A 12,578-nucleotide genomic window follows, 5' to 3' on the forward strand; every position below is an offset into this window, starting at 1 on the left:
TGGCTTAGCCTTCGATGAAATATACGACATTAACTAAAAAATATATCAATTAAGCAGAAAACGGCAACACCATATTTCCGCTCTCCAAACACCAAATTTAATCGAAATCGTTTGAGCCGTTTTCGAGAAAATTGCAATAACTCATTAACGATACACGGGAAGAGCCGACATTAGAGATTATCTTTCCACTATCCGTATTTTTTGAGAAAAACTAAAAACGCAGTTATATTAGATATACGTACATCATTACTTGTGTCAAATTTAATCAAAATCGTTAGAGCCGTTTCCCAGAAAATTGCAATACCTCGAAAAGTTTGTATGGGGAGGTATACGTTCTAGGCGAAATATTAAAAACAAAAAAAAAAAAACAACCTTGGAAATTACGAAAATACTATCTGTACCAAATTTCATGAAAATCTACTGAGACGTTTAGGCTGCAGCTACTTGTACAGATGGACGCATGGACGCATCGACGCACAGACGCACAGACCGACGGACGTCATGACGAAACCCACTTTTTTGGACTTCTCGATGTTAGTTTTGATTAAAACCTCGAAATTTTTTTTGACACGAAACCAATACTTGCCCTATAGAGCAAGTAAAAATCTTTTTTCTTCAGTATAATTTATGCCCTTTTTGTGTTACAATAAAATTGAATCTATGCATTTACAAAATTTGTATTTTGTGTGTGTTTTATTTATAAATTAATTGACACAATAAGCACCTGAACGCCTAAACAGAGAAATATTTTTTCTAAGGTTGATTTTTATTTATTTACAAAACGAGTTTGCTGGTGCAAGTATTAAAACAAAGGCAACAAAAAGGGATCTAACTATTAATTAGGTCAAAACTAAAAACGCGAAACCGTAGACTTAGTGATCTGTCGCATTCTGTGTTTTGCAACAGAAAAGCTCTTGCAATAGTTAAAATATTATCGCATCATCTCGGGAAAAAATAATACAAGCAATGATCAAATTTCTGATAAGAGCTATTAAAACAGTTTTTCTAATCAATTAAAGAAACAAAACAAAAATATTATAAAATTTTAACATAATTACCCTAATTTAACACCTAAATTTCAAAGCAATAATGAAGAAATTACCATCCTAACACATTAAAAAATAATAATTATTTCATTATTAAGTGATAAAATGAATCTATATAATCCAATTAATCACAATTAACAATGTAAACATTGTTGCAAGATACCTACAAAGAAGTATTCCCCTTAGAAAACGAAACCCTAAACTTTAATACAATAGAAACATTTAAAACCAAGACACAATAGATTGCACTCACTGCCAATTTGTACACAATTCATTATGAAAGCATCAGAAAGGAACCTGCTACCAAAATCAAAATAAAAATAGAAAAAAAAAAAAACACAAAATTGAAACTAACTAGTTCCAAATATAACGCCCCAGTTTGCAACATCACAGCGCACACCTATAAAGATTCCCCGTTAAGATATCCACAAGAATTATGTGAGATAACAGTCAAAGTCGTCATTTATATCGTATATAGTATATCCATGAAGCAATCAGCACAGCAAAAAAGCTCAGATACAGATACATAATTTTTCATTTAAAAAAAAACTAGAAGAAGAAACAAAAAAATAAAATAAAATCAAAAATTCATAAATTTTCAAATAGAGTCACCCCACAGATTTTCATTGATAGATACCTACCCAACTTACCTGCTAACAGCAGTAAGAAATATTAATTTAATTTCTCGATCTAATTCAAAAGCTTACAACAAATAATAAAAAAACACACAAAATAAGAAAAGAAAAAAAAAACATAAATAAAATAAATTAATACGAAAAAAACTTGTTGAAAGGGGTTAACAGATAGAGCCAGATAGCCACTTACTCTTGATTCAATTTTTGCAAGTATATATCAAAAGATACATCAACTACCTACTCGCTACACAAAATTCAACTCCAGCGGTTCATTTATTTCAATGAATTAACCAACGATCAGAGATGAATTCGCCGCAAAACATAACATAAAAGTGGTTGAGTGTGAAAAATCTAAAAAAAAAAAAAGAAAAAATGAAAAATAAAAAAATACTCTGCGGCATAGACCATAAGTGCATTTTATGATATTCGCACAAAATTTTTTATAAATAAAAACGCGAAGCAGAAGACAAAAAGAGGAAAAAAACAAGTTGAATAAAAAAAAATTACAATAATAATAAGAAAATGAAAAGGAAAAGTATCGGCGAAATAAAGTATCTATCTGAAAAACCTGCTCTTATGCTGTGCTTCAGTTTTATGCTGCGCAACAGCAACGCACCGCAGCAGCAGCAACAACCCAAAGCCACTCCAAGCTCTCTACTATAGAAAACCAAGCTTAAGCTGCTGTTGCTGTAAGATGCAAAATTTCCAGTGGTGGATAGATAGTTTTACTTATACACTTCTTTTTGTATCTCTACCCATTCCTCCTCTAAGATATATTATTAACCACTAACACTCACCATTAAAGAAACCACAAAACAGAATTGTGTTGACTTTATAGCCGAACGGTTGCATCGCGCTTCGATTGTGTCTTTTGGATTTAATTTTTTTTTTTGAAAAAGGTTAATTTTTTTTCGCGTTCGAAATTGTTGCAAAAAACTTTTTATTGATTAAAATATTAATTTAATTTTTTTAATAGATACTTTGGATTATGTAAAGACTTTTTAGTGTTTTTTGCGGACCAAGTTTATAAAATAAACTCAAGTTGAATTTATAAAAAAAATAAGAACTTAGCAAATCAATAAGGACAACAACTATGTAAAAATTAATTTAAGGACTGTTTTATAGTGGAAAAGTGAAATTTGGAAAAAAATGTTACTCATACACCAGAGTGTACCAACAATTTTTATTTCGACATGACTGAACTGTTTAACGGATATTATATTAATATAAGAAAAGTATTTAATGAGTTATAATATTCTCTTAGATTCTTTAAGTAAATTTATTAAATAATTTAAAATTATATTATAATAAAATCTCCTAGATATTTAATTTTAAACACAAGTTTTCACAATCCACACACTATTTTTCTGTTATTTTTCAACCATTTCTGTAATTTATTTAAATGCAATCTTAGTAACATTATGTTTAACAATAATTTAGGTTATTGAAAAAGTAAAGGGTTTATAATTGCAAAAGCAATTTTAAAAATAGTTTTTTTTTCGGAAAGTAGGTACATTTTAAGCAAAATTATTTAGTACTATAAATTAATTAATTAATTAATTACTGAAAATTGTTGAAACGACATAATTATTTTCTTTTCTAAACCAATTCTAATTTTTGTTCTCTTTACAATTTTCCATACATGAGGTTTTCTTATTTTTCAAAGCAATATGTTTATATCTTAAATATTGCAACAAATATTAAAAATAAAATCATACAAATAAATTTAATTAATACTTTACTATTTTAATACATTTTTAACTTTTTTTGTTTCGGATTGCAAAATTTTAGAATTTTATACACATCAACCATATAATACTAAAAAAAATGAAACCTCTATGAGCTCTTAATTTTTGTTGTTAAAATCATTTTTTTTGGGAACAGGAGACTAATTTTATCGTTGTCACATAAACTTTTGATTTTCTTATTGGATGAGTTTATATTGCAATTTTTGAAAAAAAAAGAGATCAAAAATATAAGACTTAATATTGAAAATTGTCATAAAAACAATAAAATTGGCTTCTAAATTAATATATTTTTTTTTAGAATGACGCCTTACAGAGATAAAAATATTTAGAGAACCGCAGTTTTTTGGATGCAATATAAATTGAGTGATTCAATTCTAATTCTATTTTCCATATTTAATACTAAATACATTCGTTTTGCTTAAATGTTTTTAGAGAAAGAATTTTAAATTTCATCATTTGTTTACAAATTAAGATCCCTGAACCCGTTCTTATATATGACTTCAAAAGTAAATTTCTTAAGTCTTTAATATAACCTTATGGTATTCCTAAAAATTATTTAATGACGTCAAAAAAGTTATAATTAAGGATAATGAGATATAAGTTCTATGAAATCAATAAAATCATGTGTTTATCGTTATTTAATAAGCAACTATTGACAAACAGGTGGTTTTTTTTTTCAATTTTGTGCATTTTAATTTATTTTTATCTATAACTTGAATTTTATGAATACTTTGCATAACATGAACTTTTATAGTTCAAACATATGAAATAGCAAACAAGACAGTGCATCACTACTAAAATTAATTTAGTTTTAGTTTCGTTTTTTATTGTTTTCCTTTTTTTCTAAATTTGTTGGCCAAAAGACCTAATAAATTGTGTAACAAGTTGTTGAGATGTGAGAATTGTTTTTAAACTATTGAATATATACAATCTATTTAGCCCTGATTTTTCAATCGTCAGTTAAACTATCAGAGGAATAAATGTCAATATAAAAAAAACTTTTATTCCTAGGAATAAGCTCTAACTGACGTTTATCTGACTATTGAAAAATTGGCCCTTAATGTTTTAAATTAAAGCATTAACTTTGTTTTATATTGCGAAGAGTTGGTAGACTAAGCTATTTAGTAGTTGAAACTAAATCAATTTTTAAAAAAGCAAAGCGAACATCTTCATTTATTCAATTTAAAAAAAAAAAAACACTCATACACCAGAGTGTACAGAAATTTTTATCACGTTCATAAATCAAAATGAGAGAAAAGTTCTCATTGTCACTTACAATATAAGATTTATAAATAGTTCTTTGTTCAAATGTACTAGGATCCAGTCAGATACCTGAATTGATAGGAATATAAGAAAAACAACGCAATATGACCTAAAACCAAATTTTGACTAGAACAAGTAAATTTGTAAGTTGATGCCAAAAGTATTATTTCTATCTGTAAAGAGCAGGTGTAAAGATTTAAACACTCATTTTAAAAAAAGCCCTTCTCTCAAAAGTAATAAAAATCGCATGTGTGTCCCTAGCCTTAGACAATTTTATAATAAAACTTTTTTTTTACGGCAATTCTAAGAAAAACTATATAAATGATGCCTTTGAAAGTAGAAGATACTAAGTGATATTTTCTTAGATTTGGTTTTTGTTTTTTTTTTTCAAAGACAAATATGTATGTAAGTTTATATTTCTTACTGATAACTAATAATTCAAATGATTGAAAAATAATACAATCTTAACAACAAAAAAAAAAACAATTGTCGACTAGTTTGCAAACAATTTAATTTATTTTAAGCTGATTGAATATAAAGATTAAAATAAAATAAAATTAAAAACTTCGTTCTTGTTGATTCTCACAGTTTTGAGTGACCTATAAACTACTGAAAACTGAATACATCAAAGGGTTAAGTTTAAGCCGCAGAACTACATACATCGAAACACAAAATGAAAAGTGTACTAAACAGTTTTCAAATAATTTTAATTTTTCAAATAATTTAAATTTTCAATATATACCTAAATGTGTTTTTGATATTTTGTACTGTTTTTAATTTTTATTTTTTTTTTTGTGTTTTGCCGCTAGTTCACCCAAAAATATACTAAGTTTTCTAAACTCAGTATTTGTTTGTGAACTTTAAAAAGAGGAAATCAGGAATCAGTGATGAGGCGAATTACTCCCACCTCTCACCGTATCTTAATCTTGTGTTTCAAGATATGTAGTTAAACCTTTTTTCAACTAGCTTATAAAAATTCAACAAAAATAGAAATAAAATTGTAATAATGTTGCCACCCACTTATATTTGAAATATTGTTAAACATATAAAATCACTTATTTTTAATTTAATTTCAACTTGAGTTTATTGATTGATAAGGTCAAATACACAATATGAATATGAACCCAGAACAAACAAGTTTTTTTTTAACTTATTATTTTCAAATAAATATTTATTTTAATATCTTCTTTTATAGTGTATATCCCGTTAAAAAGTAATAATCAATAAAAATAAAAACAAAATAAAAATTTCAAGTGTTTTTTGCAAATCAAAAAAAAAAAAAAAAAAAAATATTTGAAAAATAAAAGTGCACAGTAAAGTGATCTGGAATAATATAATAATTGCAGTAAAACCAACTCAAAAAAAAAAGAGTTAATTTATTCTTAAGTTAACTTTTGATATAAATTTTTATTTAATTTTTTTTTTTGCAAATTGAAAACCTGTAATTGTGCTTTTATACATCGAAAGAATTACCATGATGTCGGCCTTAAAGGCCAACAAAACAAACAAGAACCCCAGCCAAAGTCAAAGTTTGAATGAGTGCAATCGTCGTCAACGTCCACTACCAATAAATACAACAACAACATTTGCAACTAAAAAAACGTCGACGGTAGCCGTGTTGAATTCGGTTGGATTGCAACAACTACTTACAAAATCCACATCACCATCAGTTGCCGCCGCCGCCGCCGCTGCAGCTTGCCGCAAATTCTCCATTGAGAACCCAACCTACGTGCAACAACATCAGAGTCACTACTTAGGGAACAGGTTACGAACAACGACTTCAACACTTACGGTTTACTTGCTCATTTTCATAGTTTTGTATGGATTTACTAATTTTGGCGTGCAATGCGGTACGGGGGCGGTCAGACCGGGCACTGGCAATCCATCGCCACGTCTACCGCGCACCAGCGCCAGTCAGCTGAATAATGGAACTGGATATAAATTTGGAACGAAAGCTTCGAATCAAACGAGAAATGGAAATTTACGAACAAGGTGAGTTTTTTTTTTGTTTTTTTTTAATTTTTTGTTTGTAAACATCAAATAAAATTCAAAACAAAAATTTTATCTTTTATAGAATATTTCTTTCTGTCAAAAAAAAAAAAAAAAATAAGTTGAAAAAAAAAATAACCCACACCGGTTAGGGTAGAGTTAAAAAATAACCTTTCATTTTTATTTTGCTATATATTTCGAATTCTTTGCGATGATTTATGGTCACATTTGGTGTGTGTTTCTCCGACGGGTTTTTGACTTTATTTTTTTTATTTTTGCATAAAAAATCACCCAATTGACGTTAAATTAGCTGTCAGATTAGCGGGAATCAACCCCATTAGTGGAGTTAAGATACTTGATTTGTATTGTTGTTGTTTTGTAAAAAAAAATGCAAATACCTATACAATATCTCTTATTGAGGCCTGTTTCTTTTTATTTTTCTTTATTTCGTTTGTTTTTGTTGTTGTTTTTTTGTGAGAATTGTGCCAAAAAAACGTTGTTAATTGTTTGTAAATTTAATGTGGGAAATAATTATACAAACATTTCGTGTAACCGATTCAAGCACGAGACCATCATAGAGATGTTAGATTTTTTTTCTTTAATTTTTTCTTGTACTCTTTGAATGTGTTTTTATGTTTTTTGTTATTGTTTTTTTTTTTGTGGAAATAGAGTTTCTGTGAATCAAACCAAACAAAAATGTAAGCCATGTATTAAAGGCTCAAGGTTTAAGCTTTAATGGCATTGAGATTTGCATAATTTATCGACCGGAAAATTGAAGCAAAAATTATAAGTTAACGGTTATTTTGCAGAAGATTCTTTTAGTTGTTATTTTTTTGACTGTTTGTTTATTCGTTTTATTGAAGTTAGAGCCATGGTTTGTTTTTTTTATGATTGAATGATTTGTTGTGGGAAATAACTTTGAAGCTAATTAAAAGAAGAGGCATCTGTGATGAGAATTTCAAAAAGTGAATAAAATTTAAGTTCACGACTTTTTGGAACTTCCTTGAGAGAAATGTGATTTTAACTAGGTTCGTTGGCATCTTTTTGATGAATTTTGAATATTTTCTGTAATTTAGCAATTAATATTTTAATTTGTATTTTTGATATTGCGATTATCAAGGTGATTTTTTTTTTTTTTTAAAAAGTTTAGTTCTTTAAATTTTGTTAGGAATGTTTGTGACAAGTTGATTTTGTCCAAACAACTTGAAGAGACTGTTTTCTTGTATTTTCAAAGACTTCACAAAGCCTAGACAGATATGTCAAAATAAACATTTTTTTTTTTACAAAATTGGTTAATGATTTATCACAGATATTAAATCTTTTTTTGATGTCGGTGGTTTTTCTTTTTTATATTCATGCATGCATATATTGTATTTGTGTCTCTAAATATCTGGTTTCAGATGGTAATTGAGTTGTTTTAAGCAATAATATACAAAAAAAAAAAATTCCTGACATTTGGCTTTAAACTGTAGAATAACGTGAATTCAGACAACATAACAAGAAGCTATGCTTATTGGTATTAAATCAACTTACCACCTTTAACCAAATTTGATACAACAAGAACTCAGTTTACTTCAATATAAAAAATAAAAACGGGCGTCGTCAAAATGTTTCAGAAATATTTACATATTTGTTTTAAAAATTTCTTTGAAACAATAAATTAACTGTCTAGTTTTTATTTCTCGATTACAATGTTTAATAAAATCGAATTGTGTTAAATGAAATTACCTGAGTTTTAAAATACTACCTCACTTTTTATTTAGCAGTTCGAATATTCGAGATAACGACTTAATAGCTAAAATGGCTGAAACAAAGATGTACCTTTAAAGAATTATAATTCTAATAATTTTATTTGGAAAGATCCGTTGGAAGATCCGTTTTTTTTTTTTTTTTATTGAAAACGCATTCAGAACGCATTTACAACCATTATTTTTGATAATGAAAAAGGAGAAAATGAAAAGGATCAGTTTTTTATGCTAAAACACAGTGAGAAAAGCTCTGAATAAGAATAATTTTTCCTTTGATCAATATTTCAGTAGTATAAAGTAGTTTTGAAAACTGATATACATTTCTTGTATAAAATAAAAAATGTATATTTTTTTTTTTAATTTTGTCCCCATAAATTTGACAAAGATTAAGTTTTTCTGAAAATAAAAACAGACGTCATGAAAAAATTTATCAATCAATTTCTGACAAGATTTATCCTGTAAAATACTAATTTTATCGGTATTTGAGTTAATCAGGCTGATTTTTTAATATGACTCAAATAGCATAAACTGAACCGTTTTAAAAATTACTTTCAATTGTTTAATATACAAAATGCAGGAAACTTTGAAGCGGTTTGTCTAAAAAATCGACAATTGGAAATTAATAATAGGGTTCTAAATTCAGAAATTTCTATCAGTGAACAACTCAGATGATGTTAGAATAATAACTTCGTTTCGAGAACGCACTTTAACTATAACTGTGACATTATAACATTTTAATCTCCTTAAGTCTAAGTAGGTAATTAATAGTTTAATACTAATTCATGGATCTGAATTGTGTTTCTGCATTACAATAGATTTTTTAAAGTTTAAAATTGAATCGTTCCTAAAACTTACACAAGCTAATTTTTTTTTTTTTTTTTTAAGAATAAAGTTAGCAATTTTTTCCAAACTTTTCACTCAGCTGATATAAAGTAAGTAAGGTTAGGTTATATAGTAAGTTAGGCAATATTACCAAACAACCCAAAAGGCACCTTTTTTAAGCGAGCATTTTTATAATAAAATTAATCAAAATCTTCTTCTTCTTTCTTTTCTAACTCACCAATTTTTAATTCTAATTCTTCAATTCATAGTATTCATAAAAAATTGTTTTTTTTTTGTTAAAGGAAAATGGTATATATAATATTTATATTTATGTAGATTTATTTATACGTTATATATTATGTCATAGACCATGGTATAAAAGTAAAAATTCATAAATTATAAAAGATATTTTAATGGTTCTACAATATTAATTTTGAATACATTTAAAGGGCACCTTCTTTATAAGAACTTCAATCAATTTGTATCTTTATTGTTTTTATTTAAGCTTTTGATTTGATGAATCCGCTTAGGAAGAATAGAAATTAATTAATCTTGTAAACTTAAAAAAAAAAACAGCTTCATTTTTTCAATGTTAATTTTCTTATTAAATAGATGACATAAAATGTTATGCAATTTAATTCTATACACCATTCATAAACAAATGCAATTTTATTTGTTTGTGTTTTTTTGAATAAATTATAAAAAAAAAAAAAAACAAAAAAAAAACAAAAAAAAAAACAAAAGAAAAAAATGAATCACATTTCGTTTTTATTCGAATTAAAAAATATAATAAAATGCAACATTTATCGTTTTCGATTTGATTGCCAAATACAATAAAAATTTATACTTAATTCAAACCTCGTCATCAACATCAGCATCACAAACAAATCTAAACCGGGTATCACTCTCTTGATTACCATCTTAATAGAAAAAATATAATATAATCTAACCAAACAGCATTCTCATTAACTTCCAGATTATATATGATTTTTTTTGTTTTATTTTTGTATCTACTATTGCGCAAATGTCTTACATATTGTTTTGTTTACTACCAAAGAAATCAATTCGCCCATGGCTTCTGTCAAAATTTATCAAATAAAAAAACGAAAAAACACAAAAAAAACTTCAGTATCATTATCACGTTATGCCACTTTCTTTAAAACACAAATTAACAACGACACCGCAAATTAATTATGAAAATTAATCATGAAAATTGTATCTCCAATTTTTTTTTTAAATTCAACTTGATTTGGCCCACCCATTAAAAAGCCCTTTTTTTTTTGTTTAAACAACAATAAGTGAGTGAGAGAATAAAAACAACAAAACAAAATTATAAATGATTGCCCACTTGCCCAGCAGAGAAACATTTTTATTTTGCTCCAATAAAAATGAAAGAAAATCATAAATCGAGTCGAGAAGAAATAAAAGATGACAATCTTCGGCCATTTACGAAAAACTTGTTGAACACAGTGCGGTTGTCGGTGGTTTGAATTCAGATAGAATGGTGATAAACTTTCTTAAAATGAAGAAAAATTTCCAAGTTCAATTCCTCCAAAATCGCCATTCTGATTTTCCCGATGTAATTTTTGGAAAAACGGAGGAGATACTTTCTTGAGCTGAACTACCCGAATGCTTTTGGGTTATATTTTTTAAATACATCCAAATTTATTGCTTAATTTCTAAATATTCCTTCAAATGATCTCCTACAGTTTATAAGATCAAGCTTAAAATTTGTATGACATACTTTATTTTTTTACAACTTTGTTAAAATAAAATGAAGTAACATTCTGTAGGTCAACATACTCTCAAAGCCCTTAAAGTTCCCCTTAATGGCCTCAATTTCAACATAAAAAGGTTATACCATTAATAAATAGCACAGCAGTTCATCATCCACTTAAGTGGTCATCCATTCAAGATTTTTTATGATTTAAAGAAATCACTCATGAATTTAAACCTTAAAATAGTTTCAAGTAGCCCTCGTGTCTTTCATCGAACAAAAATTGATTTGTTAACCTTCACGTCTTGTATGAGTATCTCTTAAAGATGCATAAGTAGCAAATGTGTGCAATTGTCAAGTTTTACACTTGAATTAAATAAAAATTTGTGTCAACATTATTTTGTTACTATTACAATTTGAACAGTTTAATAATTGTGTAAAATATAAGTCCTTTTAGCGAAAGTAAAAAAAAAAAAAAACTAAACTATGTCATGCCCATGAACACACACAAAACTTAATTGATAAAAGCAAAAAGGTGTTTTATTCGTAATAAATCAAAAAGAAGAAAAATATGTATCATTATGATGGAATGGAATAAACGGTTATACGAGTAAAAAAAACAAATAATGAAATTTATTATTAAATAATAAACAAAAATTAAACTGTACTCGAAGATTATGGTATGCGCGGTTGCGCAAGAATGTCGAATCCAATTTTGGAGCACATTGCACATATCAAGACCAAAGAGTACCACAAAATTATACATATATTTTTATTTTTGTGTTTTCTTTGTTTTTTTTTTTTCTTTTTATTAATTATACAAGTTTAATAATAGTGAATGGGATGAAATGAATCTTACAAATTAAAAAAGTAAAATGGAAAATTAAATTGTATTGTATCTCAAGATGCACAGTGGGGCCTTTAAGAAAATGTGGGTTTTTTTTTTTATAATATCGGTACATTTTTGTAGATATGGTTTAAGTTAGTGCTTCTGTAACAATTTGAGTGGCAAAACTTCAACAATATTATTTCTTTTTTACTGGAAAGAAATATATTTGTTGCAGGTATCCATTTTTATTTTTTATTTTAAAATTAACTTCAAATTATAACTGCGAGTTTCGACAATCACAAGGCCTAATATCAGTTTACCAGGCTTCCAAACCCCAGAATTCGAGTTTTAGACGTTTGTAATATACAAAACCTAGGTTTGGTATATTTTTTTTTCACCCAATGACGATTTTCGAAGTTTGAGCTTAGATATTTATAGGATAGGTACGTCTTAGAATCCAAACTTCAAAAATTTAACGTGACACCCCTGATATCTATTGAGTGTAGAACCAAATAAATCTTGCCCAAAAATTTATTTTAGTAAAGAATAAAGAGTTGTCCCATAAGAGATTGTGATTTAAAGATGTACCCTAAGGTATTGTTTTGGTAAATTATTTTCTTTTAGTTTTAAACAGTTTAAAGCAAGTTTTTTTTTCTCATTGAACAAACAAATCTTTATTTTTCTATCCACTTCTACTCATTACTTGAATGATAGATTTAGTTAAGACATCCAATGTTTTGCTATGGAATGACTTTTGTACCGTGGTTGATTTAGTTAAACA

The 12,578-nt window shown here is 27.1% G+C and overlaps 1 protein-coding gene across 1 annotated transcript in view; it reads left to right on the forward strand.

The window, feature by feature from the left end:
- The first annotated feature begins 2,511 nt into the window (after nt 1–2,511).
- Nucleotides 2,512–12,578, forward strand: part of LOC129915261 (uncharacterized) — a 122,152-nt gene continuing 112,085 nt past the window's right edge. Inside the window, exons 1-2 of the mRNA XM_055994750.1 lie at nt 2,512–2,580; nt 5,888–6,684. Of these exons, the coding sequence (XP_055850725.1) occupies nt 6,167–6,684 (518 nt within the window). The 5' untranslated portion in view covers nt 2,512–2,580; nt 5,888–6,166. The remainder of the gene's footprint in view (nt 2,581–5,887; nt 6,685–12,578) is intronic.

The sequence above is a fragment of the Episyrphus balteatus genome, chromosome 1 (genome assembly GCF_945859705.1).
Source record: "Episyrphus balteatus chromosome 1, idEpiBalt1.1, whole genome shotgun sequence".
Taxonomy (NCBI): Eukaryota; Metazoa; Arthropoda; class Insecta; order Diptera; family Syrphidae; genus Episyrphus; species Episyrphus balteatus.